The sequence below is a fragment of the Ostrea edulis genome, chromosome 7, assembly GCF_947568905.1.
Source record: "Ostrea edulis chromosome 7, xbOstEdul1.1, whole genome shotgun sequence".
NCBI lineage: Eukaryota > Metazoa > Mollusca > Bivalvia > Ostreida > Ostreidae > Ostrea > Ostrea edulis.
This window is the reverse complement of record NC_079170.1, coordinates 6,527,600-6,551,763: the sequence shown is the minus strand read 5'-3', so window position 1 is coordinate 6,551,763 and position 24,164 is coordinate 6,527,600. Positions and strand designations below refer to the sequence as shown.

The window sequence follows — 24,164 nt, the reverse complement described above, 5'->3', positions numbered from 1 at the left end:
CCCGGGCCCCCAAATGTATTCTTATCTGTCATATTAAAAGAGGCCGTGTAAATAACAATGCAGGTCAGGGACAGAAAGCCCATCGAATATGATAAAAAAAAAAATCAGCTGATCACGTGATATAACTTACGTCAGAGAAATTAATCAAGTTCAAATATTTAATGTAGGTCGTGGGTTTAAAGACTTTTTCACTCGAAAACCTCACTTGAAATTTTGCCAGAGGTATCTAGACGATGCATATACATTTGCTGTCGTGTGAAAATTCTTTTATCTTTGAACAGCACAGGGGGTTTTTGTTGTTGTTGGTTTTTGTTTTTGTTTTTTGTTTAACGATAGAGAGTCTGTTTTCCCTTTAAATAATAAAAAAAGATAATACTGATTGATTTCGCTCATTGCATAATTATACTTAGAATAGATAGAATTTGGTGCTTTAGATTTTTATATTATTTACAAATTATCAACAGAAATATTAATGTTGGCTAGAATTGTGCTAAAAATTCTGAATATATCTACATGTATATTAATTGCGCTTCTATCTTGATTATGTCATTATGTTGCACGGCGAATAAATGACATTCCTTCTTCATTTGCGATCACAGTGACAAATGAATAAAATATACTGTGATAGAATTTTTTTTTAAATCTCATAAACGTTGGTTTTTTATGTTTACCGGTATATAGTTCAGTCATGTCTCAATACTAGTATTCTTAACAGAAAGTCAGCTAAAATTGTTTATATTTTACAATATATTCATATTTATGTTTTCTTAAATCTCACATCTCCCACCTTCCCTCAAAAATACAGCAATGCTCACTCTCCCAAGTCATATAATTCCTCGAAAACATCAACGCGGTTTCAAACTATAATCATTTTTTAGTTTGTACTGCAAATTCATTTGAAACTACTCTTACTTTTTCTAAATTTCATATTTCCGGCCAACTTCCCTCTCCTGTTCTTTTAGAGATTTGTGGCGGACAGTTGGAAGGTTCATATCTGCTCGAATATTGTTTACTTGACGCTCCCCAATATCAACATCCACCCTAGATAAACAATCTCTCTCTCATATTCAAAATAACAGCCTTAAACGCGTCGAATTTCAGAATAAAACTTTAGTGTTTCGGAAACTCCTGCCCATTTTGCAAGGGAGTTCTGAAAATGTTTTCAAAGGCATTTCCAGCAGGATACATTGAAATTTTGTCTTTTCCAGCAGCCGCGTCAATTTTCAATATTGTCCGATCTAAACAACATTTGGTATGATGAGGTAGTTGGGGATGGGGAATACAATTATGGAATCGCCATTTTCAAATGACCACCAAAGCCAAGCCAAATCTTTTAATAAAACATTATATAATGCGTTGGGAATCCCAGCCCACTGATTTGTCTGGTCGTTCTGAAGCCTTTAAAGGCTTTTCCAGCATTACCAGCTCTATCGTTTATAAACCCAAATTATCCGCTGCTAGACTTTATAAAGTAACGGGACAAAACGTATCAGCACCGGAAACTTTAGTAAAATTAAATGAAACCTGATCTCCCTCAGAATTGTATAAGAACTGTTAATATTTATATGATATCGGTAAAGTATTACGTTCTTTTTTAAACACTTGATCGTCGTCCTTAACAACTTATCATTGTCCATCGGATTTTTTTAAGGACTGTAACTATAGTAAAATTGGTGTTTGAGATATCATGTAGTGTAGTGATACTCACTAGTCCATTAGTATCTCTGTTACTGACTACTTGTAACACAATTCTATAGTGATTTTACTGCATAGTCATAATACAAATGGATGTTCTTACGGCCTATCTTTTTCGCTAGTTGTAATTTTACTATATACCTATAGTTCATTTTTACTTCACCATCTGTATCACAATACGTGCTTTTATTGACTACATACAGTACAATACGTGGGTTTTACTGACAGCATACAGTACAATACGTGGGGTTTACTGACTACATACAGTACAATACGTGCTTTTATTGACTACATACAGTACAATACGTTGGTTTTACTGACTACATACAGTACAATACGTTGGTTTTACTGACTACATACAGTACAATACGTGGGTTTTACTGACTACATACAGTACAATACGTGGGTTTTACTGACAACATACAGTACAATACGTGGGTTTTACTGACTGCATACAGTACAATACGTGGGTTTTACTGACTACATACAGTACAATACGTGGGTTTTATTGATTACATACAGTACAATACGTGGGTTTTACTGACTACATACAGTACAATAGTGGGTTTTATTGACTACATACAGTACAATAGTGGGTTTTATTGACTACATACAGTACAATACGTGGGTTTTACTGACTACATACAGTACAATACGTGGGTTTTACTGACTACATACAGTACATTACATGGGTTTTATTGACTACATACAGTACAATACGTGGGTTTTACTGACTACATACAGTACAATAGTGGATTTTACTGACTACATACAGTACAATAGTGGGTTTTACTGACTACATACAGTACAATACGTGGGTTTTACTGACTACATACAGTACAATACGTGGGTTTAATTGACTACATACAGTACAATACGTGGGTTTTACTGACTGCATACAGTACAATACGTGGGTTTTACTGACTACATACAGTACAATACGTGGGTTTTATTGATTACATACAGTACAATACGTGGGTTTTACTGACTACATACAGTACAGTAGTGGGTTTTATTGACTACATACAGTACAATAGTGGGTTTTATTGACTACATACAGTACAATACGTGGGTTTTACTGACTACATACAGTACAATACGTGGGTTTTACTGACTACATACAGTACATGACGTGGGTTTTATTGACTACATACAGTACAATACGTGGGTTTTCCTGACTACATACAGTACATGGCGTGGGTTTTACTGACTGCATACAGTACAATACGTGGTTTTTACTGACTACATACAGTACATGACGTGGGTTTTATTGACTACATACAGTACAATACGTGGGTTTTACTGACTGCATACAGTACAATACGTGGGTTTTACTGGCTACATAGAGTACAAAACGTGGGTTTTACTGACTACATACAGTACAATACGTGGTTTTTACTGACTACATACAGTACAATACGTGGGTTTTATTGACTACATACAGTACAATACGTGGGTTTTACTGACTACATACAGTACAATAGTGGGTTTTACTGACTACATACAGTACAATAGTGGGTTTTACTGACTACATACAGTACAATAGTGGGTTTTACTGACTACATACAGTACAATACGTGGGTTTAATTGACTACATACAGTACAATACGTGGGATTTACTGACTACATACAGTACAAAACGTGAGTTTTACTGACTACATACAGTACAATACGTGGGTTTTATTGACTACATACAGTACAATACGTGGGTTTTACTGACTACATACAGTACAATACGTGGGTTTAATTGACTACATACAGTACAATACGTGGATTTTTTTTACTACATACAGCACAATACGTGGGTTTTACTGACTACATGCAGTACAATACGTGGGTTTAATTGACTACATACAGTACAATACGTGGGTTTTAATGACTACATACGGTAGAATACGTAGGTTTTATTGACTACATACAGTACAATAGTGGGTTTTATTGACTACATACAGTACAATACGTGGGTTTTACTGACAACATACAGTACAATACGTGGGTTTTACTGACTGCATACAGTACAATACGTGGGTTTTACTGACTACATACAGTACAATACGTGGGTTTTATTGATTACATACAGTACAATACGTGGGTTTTACTGACTACATACAGTACAATAGTGGGTTTTATTGACTACATACAGTACAATAGTGGGTTTTATTGACTACATACAGTACAATACGTGGGTTTTACTGACTACATACAGTACAATACGTGGGTTTTACTGACTACATACAGTACATTACATGGGTTTTATTGACTACATACAGTACAATACGTGGGTTTTACTGACTACATACAGTACAATAGTGGATTTTACTGACTACATACAGTACAATAGTGGGTTTTACTGACTACATACAGTACAATACGTGGGTTTTACTGACTACATACAGTACAATACGTGGGTTTAATTGACTACATACAGTACAATACGTGGGTTTTACTGACTGCATACAGTACAATACGTGGGTTTTACTGACTACATACAGTACAATACGTGGGTTTTATTGATTACATACAGTACAATACGTGGGTTTTACTGACTACATACAGTACAGTAGTGGGTTTTATTGACTACATACAGTACAATAGTGGGTTTTATTGACTACATACAGTACAATACGTGGGTTTTACTGACTACATACAGTACAATACGTGGGTTTTACTGACTACATACAGTACATGACGTGGGTTTTATTGACTACATACAGTACAATACGTGGGTTTTCCTGACTACATACAGTACATGGCGTGGGTTTTACTGACTGCATACAGTACAATACGTGGTTTTTACTGACTACATACAGTACATGACGTGGGTTTTATTGACTACATACAGTACAATACGTGGGTTTTACTGACTGCATACAGTACAATACGTGGGTTTTACTGGCTACATAGAGTACAAAACGTGGGTTTTACTGACTACATACAGTACAATACGTGGTTTTTACTGACTACATACAGTACAATACGTGGGTTTTATTGACTACATACAGTACAATACGTGGGTTTTACTGACTACATACAGTACAATAGTGGGTTTTACTGACTACATACAGTACAATAGTGGGTTTTACTGACTACATACAGTACAATAGTGGGTTTTACTGACTACATACAGTACAATACGTGGGTTTAATTGACTACATACAGTACAATACGTGGGATTTACTGACTACATACAGTACAAAACGTGAGTTTTACTGACTACATACAGTACAATACGTGGGTTTTATTGACTACATACAGTACAATACGTGGGTTTTACTGACTACATACAGTACAATACGTGGGTTTAATTGACTACATACAGTACAATACGTGGATTTTTTTTACTACATACAGCACAATACGTGGGTTTTACTGACTACATGCAGTACAATACGTGGGTTTAATTGACTACATACAGTACAATACGTGGGTTTTAATGACTACATACGGTAGAATACGTAGGTTTTATTGACTACATACTGTACAATACGTGGGTTTTACTGACTACATACAGTACAATGCATGCTTTTATTGACTACATACAGTACAATACGTGGGTTTTACTGACTACATACAGTACAATACGTTGGTTTTACTGACTGCATACAGTACAATACGTGGGTTTTACTGACTACATATAGTACAATACGTGGGTTTTACTGACTACATACAGTACAATACGTGGGTTTAATTGACTACATACAGTAAGTTAGTGGGTTTTACTGACTACATACAGTACAATACGTGAGTTTTACTGACTACATACAGTACAATACGTGGGTTTTATTGACTACATACAGTACAATACGTGGTTTTTACTGACTACATACAGTACATGACGTGGGTTAAAACTGACTGCATACAGCACAATACGTGGGTTTTACTGACTACATACTGTACAATACGTGCGTTTTATTGACTACATACAGCACAATACGTGGGTTTTATTGACTACATACAGCACAATACGTGGGTTTTACTGACTACATACAGCACAATGCGTGGGTTTTACTGACTACATACAGTACATTACGTGGGTTTTACTGACGACATACAGTACAATACGTGGGTTTTACTGACTACATACAGTACAATACATGGGTTTTACTGACTACATACATTACATTACGTGGGTTTTACTGACTGCATACAGTACAATACGTGGGTTTTATTGACTACATACAGTACAATACATGGGTTTTATTGACTACATACAGTACAATACGTGGGTTTTATTGACTACATACAGTACAATACGTGGGTTATACTGACTACATACAGTACAATACGTGGGTTTTACTGACTGCATACAGTACAATACGTGGGTTTTATTGACTACATACAGCACAAAACGTGGGTTTTACTGACTACATACAGTACATGACGTGGGTTAAAACTGACTGCATACAGTACAATACGTGGGTTTTACTGACTACATACAGTACAATACGTGGGTTTTATTGACTACATACAGCACAATACGTGGGTTTTATTGACTACGTACAGCACAATACGTGGGTTTTACTGACTACATACAGCACAATACGTGGGTGTTACTGACTACATACAGCACAATGCGTGGGTTTTACTGACTACATACAGTACATTACGTGGGTTTTACTGACGACATACAGTACAATACGTGGGTTTTATTGACGACATACAGTACAATACGTGGGTTTTATTGACTACATACAGCACAATACGTGGGTTTTACTGACTACATACAGCACAATGCGTGGGTTTTACTGACTACATACAGTACAATAGTGGGTTTTACTGACTACATACAGTACAATACGTGGGTTTTATTGACTACATACAGCACAATACGTGGGTTTTATTGACTACATACAGTACAATACGTGGGTTTTACTGACTACATACAGCACAATACGTGGGTTTTATTGACTATATACAGTAAAATACGTGGGTTTTACTGATTACATACAGTACAACACCTGGGTTTTACTGACTACATACAGTACACTACGTGGGTTTTACTGACTACATACAGTACAATACGTGGGTTTTATTGACTACATACAGTACAATACGTGGGTTTTACTGACTACATACAGTACAATACGTGGGTTTTATTGACTACATACAGTACAAAACGTGGGTTTTATTGACTACATACAGTACAATACGTGGGTTTTATTGACTACATACAGCACAATTCGTGGGTTTTACTGACTACATACAGTACAAAACGTGGGTTTTACTGACTGCATACAGTACAATACGTGGGTTTTATTGACTGCATACAGTACAATACGTGGGTTTTACTGACTACATACAGTACAATACGTGGGTTTTACTGACTACATACAGTACAAAACGTGGGTTTTACTGACTACATACAGTACAATACGTGGGTTTTATTGACTACATACAGTACAATGCGTGGATTTAGTACAGTAGGTTTTATTTTTACTTGCTAGCTATAGTACAGTAGGTTTATTTTTACTTGCTAGCTATAGTACAGTAGGTTTATTTTTACTTGCTAGCTATTTTACAGTAGGTTTTATTTTTACTTGCTAGCTATAGTACAGTAGGTTTATTTTTACTTGCTAGCTATATTACAGTAGGTTTTATTTTTACTTACAAGCTATTGTACAGTTGGTTTTATTTCTTCTTTCTAGCTATAGTACAGTAGGTTTATTTTTTCTTACAAGCTATATTACAGTAGGTTTATTTCTACTTGCTAACTATAGTACCAATGGGTGTTTTTTCCTTCCAGGCGTCGTCAACTTTCCAAACATTCCATGGTACTGGACGACAATATAGAGCCGACATTTTCTAAATCCGATTCCGAGGAATTCGTTCTATCTTCTACCAATCCCACGTATAGCGGTGGAAAACTTGAATTAAGCTCCTCCCAATATCAGTAACCTATATGTAGCGGTCAGCTGCCCTCAATACAATGCACTTGTGTTATTAATCTGTAAGGTTTTCAATGGATGTCAATACGTGTTGCGTATATATGTGGATATATGTGTTGTATGCATGTGTAGATACATGTCATACACAGTCACTGGATGATGTGTTTGATCAAGGACACATGATCGTTTTTTGGTTTTTTTTTGTGTGAACACATGAATTTGTCGTTGACCAACGCTTTTTATTTTTCTATCTAAAGTTTTAATTGAGAATCATGTTTTAAATAGATTATGCTGAGCCAATTTTCATTGCACAATTCAAACATTTTTTGTTTATCAGAAATGTTCATCACTTATATGATTATCAATATATTTTATGTATAACATAAATTATGACATGTATCATAGTCTGAGACACAGCTTTGTATATATTTGCGTATTTTCTGTTAAACAATCGTGATTGTATAAAGAATTAGACAGAATTACTTGAATTCATTAAATGTTACTTCAAGATAATTTGTTCGGCTTTTTTGTTTTTTGGTTTTTTTTATTTTTTATTTTTTTTTGACCGGCGGGTGTGACCGGTCAACAGGGGATGCTTACTCCTCCTAGGCACCTGACCCCACTTCTGGTGTGTCCAGGGGTCCGTGTTTGCCCAACTATCTATTTTGTACTGCTTGTAGGAGTTATGAGATTGATCACTGTTCGTTATCTTCACCTTGTTGTTGTTTAAGTAATTATTTTTCTGCGGACACTCCAATGTACAAACCGTTGGCTACCCTTTATAATATCAAACAACATGAGGTGGTTTTTTTACTCTGAATGTCATACCTTAGTATCAGTATTTCCATACCCCCCAAATATATCTAAAGTCCACATGATTGAATTTGCACATGCTTGTAGAATTATCCCCTCAAAATAAAACTCATAAAGTAAAATAATAGGAGTTGTACCCCATACTAAAAACCCATAATCATCATATAGGAGAAGAAATCCCAGAATAGGAAAAATAATCCAATCAATTTCAGAATTCTATAATCAATACCATGCAAAGCATATCGGAATCAAGTATCTTTTATTATCTTATTTTCTTTCTCTCCTTTTGGTTATTTTTCTTACCTAGGAGCTGAAATGATATTTGCCCAAAAAGTAATGCAACATCGTACCATTATTGACAACAGTCATGTAGATAGGTGCATATATGTGGGTAAAAGTCGGTGGCCTAGTGGTTAGGCCGTCAGACTCTCAACCGAAAGGTCGTGGGTTCGAGTCCTGGCCGAAAGGCACTTTACATGAATTTCCTCACTCCACCCAAGTGTAAAAGGGTACCTGGCTATAGACAGTGAAAGATATTGTTAGAATATTAGTGCCCTAGCGCCTGTAACAGGAAGCTGAGAAAGTTCTAGATTGATATAAGATCTGCCGAGGTAATAATGTATTGTAAATCGCTTTGAGCAGCTGGAAAAAGCTCTATATAACCAATCATTATTATTATTATCATCATTATTACTAATGATTTGACCACTAGATTTAATTTGACTACTTTTGCAAACATCATTGTTAGTAGCTACATGTACAGAACATATTGACCCTTCTACATATAAATTCCACTCCTAAAAATGGGTCTACCATCTTGAATCTCATTCACGCGTCTGTAGTAAAGGTAGTTTAAAAGTCCGTATATCAATTTTCCCACCTTACTGGATCTATAAAATAGGAAACTGATTCCCAATAAGCAATCAATTACATATGTTGTATATATGTACAATGCAGTAAGCAAATGCATAGTTTAAAAAGTATTTCTTTAATTATACTACAGAGCGTTATTTTTTTTTTTTTATTTGCTTGATGAATTTATTCATTTCGATTTCCTTGCTCTTGAATATATTTTTTAGATTATATTTCCATTCATAACATCATTTACGTAATATATATGCCTACCGTACATATAATATATATGACAGACGTAAAATATGCTCTCTCTCTCTCTCTCTCTCTCTCTCTCTCTCTCTCTCTCTCTCTGTGCGACATGAAATTCACATCAGATGAGAAACTCTTAAGACAGATTATAATGTTATGTAATTTAATCTACAATTAAAACGCTTATATAGTCAATAGTTTATGTTAAACGAAACTGAGGGAATAGTCTATCGGCGATGCATATTTATGGTCCATTTTGTTTTCAGAGTGCGTCGGGTGGGTGGTGCAAAGTTTGAGTATTTGGATGAGGAAACATCTGCAAGAAAATCACAGAAATTAAGTTTCAAGCGTCAAAATGGGACAGAATTGCTGCACATGAAAACCAGACAAATCGAATGAAGCGAATCAATATAGACCAATCAAATGATAATATGCACGCGCATTTATACTGTTATTCGTGATGTGATCGTTGTGTTTGCATTCTATTAACTGCCTTATTTATTACTATCGTTATATTCACTGATTTATTTTTATATCTAAAACATGATTATTGACAAAAACTAAAAAAAATAAATAAATGTAAACCATCTCCATATGCATGATAGGCTTAAATAAACCGCCCATTTCAAGGACTGTAAGCAGGTTCTTTTTCATGAACATTTTTAAACATGTACATACACTATATACGTGTACTATAGTACTGACAACTTTATGACAAACTGGATGACGTCAGATTCTCCATCGTCCCCATGTTCCATTATCACCTGCACGTGCTGTTTATCGTTCTCAACTGATGCAATGTGCAACATTGAGCTTGTTTGGTGTATGATCAATTTTTAAATAGAGGCAGGCTACTGAAAAATGTGTTGATGTTGAAGGGGTTCAACTGTCTTGTTTAAAGTCAAAATTTCTCAATTGCAAATTCTATGGTCGTTATAACAATCAAATTTACCAGTGCAATATGTAATTGGGTCGAATGCCGTCCGACGTATTTCATACCGATTGTTAAGCCGTTCTTTACACACTGATTTTGAGTACGAATGACTCCGTCTACTTGATCAAGATCTAGGGCTCACGGCGGGTGTGACCGGTCAACAGGGGATACTTACTCCTCCTTGACACCTGATCCCACCTCCGGTGTGTCCAGAAATCCGCTATTCCCCTACTCTTAATTTTGTATCTTTTTATGGTATTAATAAAATTGATGACTGTTCATTATCTTCACTTTTACATTATATAAATTATATGTTAGACAGTTAGACATCAATAACAAATAAAGCTTTCTTATCCATTTCTGTGGTGTATCTGTATTTGATTCGCTGTAGAACCCAATGCTGTTATTTTTATTTTTTCACAACGAAAAGAGAAGACTACGGGTGTTCTTGGCGGTACTCCTGTATGACGGTCTTGGACCTCATCTACAGTTTCTGCATGGCAGGCTCGAGTAGGTGATTCCAATGCATGCACTGCTAACAAAAGTTGAGTTGTTATATTGAGGTGTCGTGTTGTTTGGTATGACTAGTCTTTTGCTGTAATTGTACACAGGCTTGTTCGGTCACTGAAAGTTTTGGGTTTGATTAATATTTGGCGTTTACGTTTGGAAAAAATCAGGAATGAATGGAGAGGCAGTGGTATCTATTTGAAGATCTTTTATCATTGCAGTTATTAATTCAACTGATTCGATAGTCAGTTTTTAAATCGAGGTAAGCTACTGACAAACAAGTTGATGGTACAGGGGTTTCAACAGTCCCGATTGAAGTCAGCATTTCGCAAATTATATGGTCGTTATAACGATCTAGTTCGTCAATACAACCTATCATTGGGTCAAATGCTGTCTAACGTGTTTCATACCGATTGTTAGGCCGTTTGGCACACTGATTTTGACTACGGATAACTCCGTTTACCTGGTCGGGATATGGGGCTCACGGCGGGTGTGACCGGTCGACAGGGGATGCTTACTCCTCCAAGGCACGTGATCCCACCTCTGGTATGTCCATGGGTCCGTGTTTGCCCAACTATCTATTTTGTATTGCTTTTTTATAGGAGTCGCCTTTCATCCTGCTCTTGTGGTCTTTTTTTATGAATCATATTGCCCCGTTTTGTAGTTTTCTTAGTTTGTCAATACCGATCCACTCTGAGATAAGGGTTCCAGATTGTAGCCCCACACATACCCCTAACCAGGAATATGTAAGTGTTCTTTTTATACAATTTTCCGGGATATTTCGTCTTAAAAAGCCCAAGGTGGCATTTGCATTTCTGCTGATGCTGTTTATATGTAGACTCCATCTGAGATCGTTGGGTATTTTAGGTCCACAGTACGGGTGATTGCTTTGTATACCTTTGTGTGTGTGATTGTTTAGTTGGTATAATTTGGATGATGTCTGATATAGACATAAGTTAACAGTTTTAGCGCTAAATTCCATGCACTGTGTGAATCTGCTCAGTGTTTTGAGATTTTTCATTCCTGTTGCCAATGTTGAATACTTCTTAACCTCTATCCTAAGCACTTGAGATAGACTGAAATATCCATTGCATTTTGTACATGGATTTCACGTGTATAGTACTGTGCTGTTTTCTTGTTTCTTTAAGTGAGTATGCATTTGAGACTGGTCTTGATTGGATTTCCTCACGAAATCCAAGCATATATTGCCTTCATGGCACGTATTTCTGTGTTGAGATTTTTCGAAATATTTGTATTTAAGGTATAGTACCAAGCACTTGTAAAATCAGTTTTCATTTTTATCTTCTTCTTAATTCATTAATTTGATAATGAAATTTCAGAAAAAATAAATAACACGTATCTGTTTGGTACTACCTAGGGGATCTATCACCCGACCGATGCATTAGTTAATGTTGTATAAGTTTGTATGTCCTTGTCATTTTTGATAATGTGATTGTCAATGATATATATTATCCCATTTAATTTTGAAATTCTACTCGAATGGGAACAGGTAATCTAGGTACGCATTATCCTATTTTCATTTTGACATTATGACTTCCGGTCAAAACACGTTGTTTCCAGCTGCAGTCGCTACCATTTTTGATAGCTGGACAGTACTTCAGGTATTTTCTGCACAATGAATGAAATTATTCAAATATAAAAGTAAGTATTCAGCACAAAATAAGGCAATATAGCCTCATTATTGTTCGAATTTTCTCTGACTCAATTTTAGTTAGCTGTTACTCAAGGTTTTGGTGGAGCAGAGAGCAAGGAAAAGGCAGAATGGATGATCACAGCGGTAGATCAGTGGTTCAGGGAAAACAGTGAGTGTCCCATTCAAATTAAAGGAAAGACTATCAATTATGATACCACCCGAATCTTCAGTCACTTCAAGTAAGGTGAGGTGCTCTTCTAACTGTCACTGAGCTATATCTGGCCATCAGCGTCTGACCGCTACATTTCTTCCTTCCGGTTACATTTGGTGCCGTTAAACACCCCTGGACTTGCAGGTGAAAGTCCTACTAAGGGCAAAAAAAATCTGTGTTGTGGATCTTCGATAATCTCAGCGAGATTTGTCGAGGCTGGATAATTGGACTGAAGCCTCTTCTGCATCAGCCCAAATATCCAGCCTCGACGAATCTCGCTGAGATTAGGTCTTATACAGCAAGGACAATTTAAGGAGAGGAATGTAGCGATCAGCCAGATTCAATCACCAGTGGACAGATAGCTCAGTTGGTAGAGCACCTGACTAGATATTCAGGGGAGCTTGATTGGAATCCCAGTCTGGTCGGTTGCATTTGTCTTTTATGGTTACATTTGGTGTCGTGAAATTGCCTCCCAGTTGATAAAGATCGTGGGTTGATGTTTCAAGTGTGAAGACATTTAAGGAGGAAGGAATGTAGCAGTCAGCCGGGTTCGATTGCCGGTGGCCATATCGTAGAGCACGTGACTAGAGATCGATGGGTGTTGTGTGTCTGAATCCTGGTCTGGTCCATTGCATTTTCGTCTATCCTATTACAAGTGTATCTTAGAAGTCTGCATATAAGTATATCATGACACCATAAACAGGTGTTTTCCTTCTTTTAAAAAAACCTAGCAGAAGACACCGTTTTGAAGCATTTTAGCTTTTAAAAAATACTCCATATATATGTATCACCCTCAATAAAACTAATTCATATGAATAATAATTTCATATGATTTTGTGTAGAATTGATAATTAATGTGGGTGATGGCTGTGGATAATGTTTACATGTTAGTGGAGTCATAATTCTGCCAAAAAGACTTGGTTTTTTGTATTATAAATTTCATATGGAATACTGGGCATTGTATTAACTTTACAGGTTAGTCCGTTAACTCGAGAAAAATATAATGAATTTGTTATTTCAGAGGAAATTGAGGTGTTCGAGGTCGAAGATTTTCTAGCTGACATTATGAACGCAGAGTTTGATACCATAGTGGAAGACGGGAGCTTATCACAGGTTATTCAAACTAAAGGGAGCTTATCACTAGTTATTCAAACTAAAGGGAGCATATCACAGGTTATTCAAACTAAAGGGAGCTTATCACTGACTGTTTAAAGGGAGCTTATCACAGGTTATTCAAACTAAAGGGAGCTTATCACTAGTTATTCAAACTAAAGGGAGCTTATCACAGGTTATTCAAACTAAAGGGAGCTTATCACAGGTTATTCAAACTAAAGAGAGCTTATCACTGGTTATTCAAACTAAAGGGAGCTTATCACAGGTTATTCAAACTAAAGGGAGCTTATCACAGGTTATTCAAACTAAAGGGAGCTTATCACTGGTTATTCAAACTAAAGGGAGCTTATCACAGGTTATTCAAACTAAAGGGAGCTTATCACTGGTTATTCAAACTAAAGGGAGCTTATCACAGGTTATTCAAACTAAAGGGAACTTATCACTGTTTATTCAAAATAAAGGGAGCTTATCACTGGTTATTCAAACTAAAGGGAGCTTATCACAGGTTATTCAAAGTAAAGGGAGCTTATCACAGGTTATTCAAACTAAAGGGAGTTTATCAATTTAAAAAAATCACATCTATAATTGATATCGTTTGGAGCATATAAATTAACTAATGTAATAATTTTTTCATCATATGCTATGTTAACCATGAGTTTCCTGCCTTCATTAGATTTATGTATATTTAGTATTTTGAAATTCAAATCTTTATTAAATAATATTGAAACTCCTCTACTGAAAATTGAATCGGAAAAGCAATGTATTGATATACCTTTCCACCTTGCATCATAATTTAGTACATTTTTTTCAATATAGTGGGTTTCTTGCATAAATATTACATCAAAACAGCTATCATTAATCCAGGTATAAAATTTTATACGTTTTTCTGCAGTATTTAAACCCCTGCAGTTCACTGAAATAATATTTAACTTGTTCATGCGTATGACTGACTAGCGTTTTTTTTTTTTTGGTTTTTTTTTTTGTTTTTTTTTTGTTTGGTAGACTTAACTCTGTTTTTTGCCCTGCTTGTTTCTTGTTGATCTAGAGGAATTGTTGGTAGCTGAATTTTCGTCCGTACGCTGCAATTTGGCTGCCATGCCGTCAAGGATACGTCCAAGCTTATTTTCACCTGGCCAATGTTGCATTAGAGTATGAGATGTTCCGGTCACGTTCAGCCCGCTACCCCAATAAGTATCCCACGTCGATTCCACCAGAATATCGGATTTTCTGATTTTTTTTAAAGCACTTCTGAATTGTGAACAATGCTGTAGTTTAGATTCCAGTATTTCCCGCATAACGGAGTCTTTAGATGTAATCCAAGCATCAGATTCCAGGACCTGACCTCCTACACGTTTGGCATCTAAGGCGGTTTCAGCTTTACTTACGGCTTCTGCACGGTTAAGATCACCAGAACGTAAGGATTTGATGTGTTGGAAAGCATGTTCGGCTGAAGGATATGTTTGCCCAAAAACCTTTAACTCAGTAGGGAAGAAATTTGAAAGAGGGTTATCTTTTCCAGAGAAGCATACTATGTCCTCCTGGTGAGTGACATATGATCTGCATTTATCCGATCCCGGAAAGTGACTTGGTAGCTTGCATATTCTACAACTCTGCTCGAATTCGCAAGCATTTTTGTAATGGTCATCTGCCCAGCAGTTTGTGCACTGCTTCTTTCGTTCCCGTAGGGGTTGGCCTTTGTGAGATATGGTACAGCGTAAACCTGCACATGACGCAGAGCGTGGAAGGAATTTTCCATTCTCTAGAGGCGACATATACACAAAACGATTTCCATTTAATATTTCAGTCATTCTGTGGGTTTTAGGATGTCTGATTTTTTCATATTTGATATCACTTGTTAATTCTACTCCTAGACCTAAGCCTTTGAGCATCTTTTTAATACATGAATCTTCAACCGATAGAGGTATACCTTTAATTAGGACTCGAACAACTTTCTCATCAGGAGAGTCTGTACCCGCAGAGAATGGGTTCGTGTCATAAACCTGGATTGATCTGCTTCCAAGTGAGAATCCTTCAGTAACTAATTTCGATCTACTCTCCGCAGACTTTATGTAGATCCTCCACAGATCTCTATCTCTTTGTACACATATCACATCCGAGACTGTTGCGCTCGCGGCTTCTGCAATGTCAAAGTCGGTGAAATATTTACTTTTTGTTGTTTGAATGTCTCTGTTCCGCATATAAACTGGCTTAAGAGTTTGTGTCCACTCCATAATTTCGTTATCTTAGACACTATGAGACTCTGAAACGCCGTTCGAAAAACACAGGCACCGTGAGTAGATTGTGAACACCTATTCACGCTCAGCACAGGTGTAAATTCACAAAAACAGTCCAAAAACAAGATCACCTTGAGAAATTGTGTCAAGAGTCAAGAAATATATACACTATCTATCCAAACTCCAAACTCTGAGAAAATCGCATTAATTTCTCGAATTAAAGAGTGAAAATGACGGTCAAATTGACGGAGCAAAAAAAGTACGTCCGTACCTTAGCTCATCACGTGACTTCTTATTAGTAAATATACAGCAAATTTTGATAATCTATTGATATGTGGTGACCTTAATTGCTCAACAGAAAATGAATCAGATAAAAGTGTTATAATTTTAAAACAACTACTGAACAAGCTCGATTTACACGACATGTGGAAAACTATGAAAAGCGGAAAAAAAGGATATTCATGGTGTAACGGAGTAAATATCCCAACAAGTAGAATAGATTATATTTTACTATCCGATACCTTTTGTTTTCAATGTGAAAATATAAGGCTTCAAAACATTCCTGGTTCACACTCAAACGGTACTAGGATGTCTGATCATAAGTGTTTAATTTTTTCTTTGATTGTAAATGAAAACCTTAGAGGTCCAGGATACTGGAAATTTAACACATCTTTAATTGAAAATGAAACCTTCATGAACGAAATGAATACATTCCTGAAAAACTATAATTTCGATAAAGAAAATGCACTAGATTCATGGGAAAATTTGAAAAGGAATATAAAAACAAAATGTATAAATTTATCGAAAAATATATCTAAATCTTACAAAAACAAAATAAATTCTATTCAAGGAGAAATAAGTAAGATAGAAGACTTGCCATATGAAAAAATAGATATGAATAGAAAAAGAAAATTAGAAAATGAATTGACAGAATTAATAAACAAAAAGGCAAAAGGTGCACAGGTAAGATCAAGGGCAAAATGGATTGAAGAGGGAGAAAGAAATACCTCTTATTTTTTAAATTTAGAAAAGAGACGACAAATATCAAATGTGATAAAATCATTAAAAAATGAAAAAGGTACAGTTTTTGATGAAGATGAAATATTAGATTCTACATGCAATTTTTATGAAAAATTGTATACATCAAATAATGAAAATGATAATAAAGTGAATGAATATTTAAGTAATATACAATTAGAATATAGTCTAACTGATGAAGAAAAAAATGAATTAGACACCCTTCCCTCACTATCAGAATGTACAGAAACAGTATTCATTATGAAAAAAAATAAATCACCCGGATCTGATGGATTACCGTGTGAATTCTATCAAACTTTCTGGGAAAACATAAAACAACATTATTATTGCACTCTTCAAGAGATCTTCCAAAAGTATACAATGACATATTCACAAAGACTATCTTTAATTACTCTCTTATTTAAAAAAGGAGACCCGCAGAGTCTTAACAATTATAGGCCTATTAGTCTTACAAATACTGATTATAAAATAATAGCTTTTCTTTTAGCTAATAGACTACAAAAAGTGTTGGATAAAGCAATACATGTTAATCAATCAGCTTATATAAAAGGGAGAAATATAGCTCTGAATGCAAGGTTAATTATTGATATTTTTGAATATTGTGAAGAAAATGATATAGAATCAATAATGTTATTTCTTGATTTCCAAAAAGCGTTCGACTCTGTGGAATGGAACTTCATGACGAAAGTTCTTAAAAAATTTAACTTTGGCGAAAACTTTCTCAAATGGGTCAACATACTATACAATAAACCTATATTTAAAATAAAAAATAATGGATGGATGTCCAAAACATGCATTATGCAGAGAGGTATAAGACAAGGATGTCCCATCTCTGCAATATTATTTCTTTTTGTTATAGAAATATTAGCGGTAAATATTAGATCGAATTCAAATATTAATGGATTTCAAAAACCAGGAATGACTAACAGTATTAAGATTATACAACATGCAGATGATTGTACTCTTCCTCTAAAAGATGAAACCTCTTTAGAACATTCTTTAAAAGTCATAGCAAAATTCAGCAATGTTTCGGGTATGTATTTAAATATGTCAAAAACAGAATGTATATTAACGGGTCCTCACAAATATCATTATAAACAAATTAGAAATGTTAACGTAAACAATGATAGCATAAAAACTCTTGGAATTTATATAGGACACAACAAAGAAATATGTTATAAAAACAATTGGACAAAAATTGTAGATGACTTAGAAAAACTGTTTGAATCATGGAAAAAAAGAAAACTAACCATTTTTGGTAAAGTTTGTGTCATCAATAGCCTAGCAATATCAAAGATTATATATGTTGGATCAGTTCTGAGCTTTCCAAATGAAGAAGTAATTAAGAAATTTCAAAGTTTGTTATATAACTATATATGGAACAAAAGAGATAGAATTAAAAGAAATACACAGATTGGAAATGTCCTAAAGGGAGGCATTGGAATTGTCGATGTATCTTTGAAATTAAAATCCATAAAAGTATCTTGGATAAACAGGATTTCAAGCGAGAGAAACTCTCTATTCTTTTTTGTAGATAGTTTGTGCAAAGAAAGAGACTTTGATTTTGAATATCTATGTAAAACAAATATTACGAAATCAAATGATTATCAAATAATGGAACATTTTCCTCTATTCTACAAGGAAATGCTTGTATTTTTCAACGAATGTAAAAAAAATAAAAAACAATTTTATCTGAATGCATTATTGAAAGAACCGTTGTGGTGTAATAAAAATTTTATGTACAAAAACAAGCCAATATTTTTTCATAATTGGCTGAGGAGCGGTTTTAAATTTTTGAATGATATTGTAAATGAAAATGGCATAAAACCTTTGGAATGGTTTGATGACAAACTTATATGTAAAAAAAACTGGATGTGTGAATATATGATTATAAAAACAGTTATAACAAAAACCTTCAAAAGTTATGAATATTCAAATATACGATACGAAAACATTTTTCATGGGAGTACATCATACGATTTATTATGTAAAGGACATGTTAAAGTGTGTGATATCAATTCAAAGTTGATTTACGAAATTCTTTGTCATGAAAAATTTATACCTCCATTACACCAAACATATTACGGAAAGGTTTTTGAAATAACAAAAACGGCTTGGAAATCTATTTATGAACAAAAAATCTTATCCATAAGAGACAGAAGTATATCAGAATTTAATTATAAATTATTAAATAATCTATTGTGTAACAGAGAATTGCTGAAGAAATGGAAGATAGTAGAAAATGATTTTTGTGTCTTTTGCAGAGATGCTAAAGAAAACAATGAACATCTTATCTTAAAATGTAAAAATGTTTCTCATATATGGGACATTGTTAAACAAATTTTAAAATTTGATATATCGTGGAAAACAATTGTGATAGGATTTTACTATGAAAACAATGAAAAGACACTCTTTTTGAATAGCATAATATCTCTTATTGCCTGTAAAATATACAAGTATAAAATGTATTGTAGATTAGATAACAAAGACGAAAAACCTCAAGAAATATGTAACCACATAAAAAGTAAATTGAATTTTTATACAGAAGTGTACACAAAAATTCAGGATAAAAAATATGCTAAAGTTATGAAAGCAATTAAAGACAAATTGTAATTTATACACCTTTGTAGGTATGACTTTTTATAATATGAAACCTGACAAATATCTGACTATGCACATTTTTAACTATGTTACAATGTGAGTTTATTTTGAACAATTTGAATTGATTACAAACAACTATATTTCTATATCAAATAAAATTTTGTAATAAACCTTTTATATACTGGTATTTTGCAAAAAGTTCCCACTATGAGGAGGGGTCCTGTCCTCCTATAGTGCTGCCATGGGGGTTGTGATATGAACTTTTGAATTGTTAACCCCGCATATGGCAGTTTCAGGTTCTTTATGTACATAATTATATTGTTGTGTTGTTGGTTTTTCCGTAAAAATAAGAACCTTTTTTGCCATAACATGTTAATAAATTTTGTTATATAACAGTATATTATATGTGTGTGTGTTTGTATGTATGCATATATGTTTGTGTTTTCTATATGTAGAAATTTATATGATAAATTTATATATATGTATATGTATGCCTATATACATCTAATCCAAGGGGCCCCTGGCACCCTAGGTAAAGATTATAAGGGGGTCTCTGCGGAGACTTTACCCCGAAATAGTAATGTATTTTGGAATTAAAGACTGATATATGTGAAAAAAAAAAAAAAAAAAAAAAAGGGAGTTTATCAATGCATGGTTATTCAAACTAAAGGGAGCTTATCACAGGTTATTCAAACTAAAGAGAGCTTATCACTGGTTATTCAAACTAAAGGGAGCTTATCACAGGTTATTCAAACTAAAGGGAGCTTATCACAGGTTATTCAAACTAAAGGGAGCTTATCACTGGTTATTCAAAGTAAAGGGAGCTTATCACAGGTTATTCAAACTAAAGGGAGCTTATCACTGGTTATTCAAACTAAAGGGAGCTTATCACAGGTTATTCAAACTAAAGCTAACTTATCACTTTTTATTCAAAATAAAGGGAGCTTATCACTGGTTATTCAAACTAAAGGGAGCTTATCACAGGTTATTCAAAGTAAAGGGAGCTTATCACAGGTTATTCAAACTAAAGGGAGTTTATCAATGCATGGTTATTCAAACTAAAGGGAGCTTATCACAGGTTATTCAAACTAAAGGGAGCTTATCACAGGTTATTCAAACTAACGGGAGCTTATCACAGGTTATTCAAACTAAAGGGAGCTTATCACAGGTTATTCAAACTAAAGGGAGCTTATCACTGGTTATTCAAACTAAAGGGAGCTTATCACTGGTTATTCAAACTAAAGGGAGCTTATCACAAGTTATTCAAACTAAAGGGAGCTTATCACTGGTTATTCAAAATAAAGGGAGTTTATCACTGGTTATTCAAAGTAAAGGGAGCTTATCACAGGTTATTCAAACTAAAGGAAGCTTATCACAGGTTATTCAAACTAAAGGGAGTTTATCACTATTTGTTTAAAGGGAGCTTATCACTGCATGGTTATTCAAAGGGAGTTTATTACTGATTATTTAAAAGGGGCAACCCATAAACTTGTATGAAAATTTGATAATTAGCTAGAACTCGTACTGGAAATTTGGATATAGATCTCAGATAGTCTATACTTATATCAGCAGCACGTGTTCATTTCAGATTTCTGCACTGATATGCAAGGTCCACAAACTCTGCTGTGAGGGCAAAGAGTCTGAGGTTAGGGAACAGGTACAGCGCCTGCCAAAAGCTGCTGTCCAGAACTGTTCACGTGTGGCAGGTAACGAGGAAGATGGGGATGAAGATGGGGAGGTTAGAGAACCACAAAAGAGTTCCAATAATTATAACGATAATGTATTTATTTTTATACTGTAAGTCAGCATCAAACTAGGAAGTCTTCACTTCAAATGACGACTGCTATATGTAGGAACTTTGGTTAAGGTTTGTGAGCCACTTTTACTGTAGATTCCAAATTAAAAGAGAGCAATTATTGTTTCTGTCAAGTCTTAATATGATACTGGTGATTCTAGTCAATGTTTGACCTCACCTGTAGCCAGATCAATGATTCTAGTGAAAATCTGACCTCTCCTATAGCCAGACCAATGATTCTAGTGAAAATCTGACCTCTCCTATAGCCAGACCAATGATTCTAGTGAAAATCTGACCTCGCCTATAGCCTGACCAATGATTCTAGTGAAAATCTTACCTCCTATAGCCAGATCAATGATTCTAGTGAAAATCTGACCTCACCTATAGTCTGACCAATGATTCTAGTGAAAATATGACCTCTCCTATAGCCTGACCAATGATTCTAGTGAAAATCTGACCTCTCCTATAGCCTGACCAATGATTCTAGTGAAAGTCTGACCTCACCTGTAGCCTGACCAATGATTCTAGTGAAAGTCTGCCCTCTCCTATAGCCAGACCAATGATTCTAGTGAAAATCTGACCTCTCCTATAGCCTGACCAATGATTCTAGTGAAAGTTTGACCTCACCTATAACCAGACCAATGATTCTAGTGAAAGTGTGTGTGCTTTGTGTATGAATAAGCTTCATCACAGTATTAAATTTCTGAAGAATATTCCAATTTTATTATTTTATCACACTTTGTTATTTAGGACAGCAATGGTGTACAAGGGGGGAGTAACTCTTCAAATGCCAGTTGTAATGGGAGCTTGAGTAATGGACAGGACAGCACGAACGCATGTCAAGGTGGAAACCAAGAATTAAAAGAAGGTACGTGTGAGGAGTGTGTGTAGCACATGTGAGGAGTGTGTGTAGCACATGTTAGGAGTGTGTGTAGCACATGTGAGGAGTGCGTGTAGCACATTTTACAAGATCAATTTTACAGCAACATGTTTTTACAATAACGGGGAAAACAATTGTTTTGATTTTAGAGAGTATGGAGACAGAAGAGGAAGAGGGTTGGACCACAGTGCATCGTGGGAAACGGAGATAGTGTATATATAGCAATCAATAAATTATATAATCAAATTTGTTGTTTGTATTTGATAGAGATGTACAGGTTCAATGCACATGCACTATTATAATGTGTCCATAATTTGTATAAATGAAAAAAAAAATTCTTCTCCTTGCTTCACACAACTGTATATTAGATTCATATCATACGTAACTGCTTTGTGATCTGAATTTTTATTGGGTAATGCATTATCTGTTGCTACTTAACACCCGAGTGATCAAGACGAGGAGAAGAATGACACGGTCAAACCTCATCATCTCGATGGGGCTGAGAGAAAACTGAAGATATCTGAGGATGTGAGGTTAAAATACATAAAGAAAATGTAGTCGGAACTTCCAGCTCACTTTTGTATATCCGTGGTATCAAATGTTCGAGATACTGAACTTCCAACCATGCTTTATATATTAAAAATCTGTGAAGCGGGTTGTAAATGTGTAAAGCTTCTTTCACCACTTTTGAGGGCATTAATGTTGGTCACATTTTAATGATCACAAACATCCATTTCAAGTCTTGTTTCTTTTCAAACCTGAAAGTTTTCAACCACTGTATTCAGCCAGCACTGGCGTTCTTAAATCAGGAAATAATATTTGTCTAGCTATTCCTTTCAATTTATATATACATATATGTAAAAAAAAAAAAATGCAATAAAACTGTTAATTAATTTAATAACTGACATCATTTTTTGGGAAATCGAATGATTTTATTTTTCTTTGTTCAGTGAATTTTCTCTTTGTTTTGAATGAATCTAAGTTCCACATTGATATGCTAACAATGCAAGGTAACCCCCCCCCCCCCCCCCCCCCCCCCCAAAAAAAAACCCCAGTTAAACCTACACTTCTGCAGAAAACATACCATGACTAGACAAGATGTGTTGTGATCAAGATATTCAGTATTATGCAACACTATTCCAATTTGCCTGTATCAAACCCCATTTCCAAGAACAATTGAGGCCCAGAGAAGGGAGTAAAAAGCACAATTGAGGCCCAGAGAAGGGAGTAAAAAGAACAATTGAGGCCCAGAGAAGGGAGTAAAAAACGGAAGTGCTTTTCCCCATGAAAGTACAAGGTTTGCCAAGAGTGTGATAAATTTTTACCCCACATGATGCTTTGATTTTGTATGCATGTTTTATGTCAGCTGGAATTCACATTAATAAACAAACTTAAAAAGATTCAGCACACATTTTGCCATTTGTATTGCGGGATATATAAATAATGATATTGTATATTCAGGTGGAATGAGCAAAGATTACCATCGTCATTTATTCATTTTTTCTTGTATAGATTTCTATGTCAAGTTAGGAAGTCAGTGCTTTTATCGTGAAACGCGAGGCCCTTGGGCAGCAATGCTAACTGGAGACAATTTGGCCCTGCTGTTCTTCATCAAGATATTTACTCTCTTTAAATAATCAATATATATATGGCAAATCCAAGAATGCTTTATGGCAACAGGTTATCAGAAAAGCTCATAT

At 34.9% G+C, this 24,164-nt stretch overlaps 2 protein-coding genes across 2 annotated transcripts in view; both read left to right on the top strand.

Moving 5' to 3' along the window:
* Nucleotides 1-8,088, top strand: part of LOC125656777 (neurogenic locus notch homolog protein 1-like) — a 31,358-nt gene extending 23,270 nt beyond the window's left edge. Inside the window, exon 13 of the mRNA XM_056143138.1 lies at nucleotides 7,439-8,088. Coding sequence (XP_055999113.1) covers nucleotides 7,439-7,589 — 151 coding nt within the window. The 3' untranslated portion in view covers nucleotides 7,590-8,088. The remainder of the gene's footprint in view (nucleotides 1-7,438) is intronic.
* A 4,367-nt stretch (nucleotides 8,089-12,455) lies between these two features.
* On the top strand, nucleotides 12,456-22,710 carry LOC125657045 (pre-rRNA-processing protein TSR2 homolog). The gene is made up of 6 exons (XM_048887681.1): nucleotides 12,456-12,560; nucleotides 12,671-12,761; nucleotides 13,825-13,916; nucleotides 21,378-21,527; nucleotides 22,335-22,452; nucleotides 22,614-22,710. Exons 1-6 carry the CDS (start codon nucleotides 12,489-12,491, stop codon nucleotides 22,673-22,675), a joined length of 585 nt encoding a protein of 194 aa, XP_048743638.1. The 5' UTR covers nucleotides 12,456-12,488; the 3' UTR covers nucleotides 22,676-22,710.
* The last annotated feature ends 1,454 nt before the right edge of the window (nucleotides 22,711-24,164 follow it).

What these genes read in the sequence shown, in the direction of transcription:
- LOC125657045 (XM_048887681.1), top strand. Translation starts at nt 12,489, where the DNA reads ATGACTTCCGGTCAAAACACGTTGTTTCCAGCTGCAGTCGCTACCATT. An exon ending in ATAGCTGGACAGTACTTCAG is followed by an intron (nt 12,561 to 12,670) that starts GTATTTTCTGCA and finishes ACTCAATTTTAG; the next exon opens with TTAGCTGTTACTCAAGGTTT. An exon ending in AAACCAAGAATTAAAAGAAG is followed by an intron (nt 22,453 to 22,613) that starts GTACGTGTGAGG and finishes TTTTGATTTTAG; the next exon opens with AGAGTATGGAGACAGAAGAG.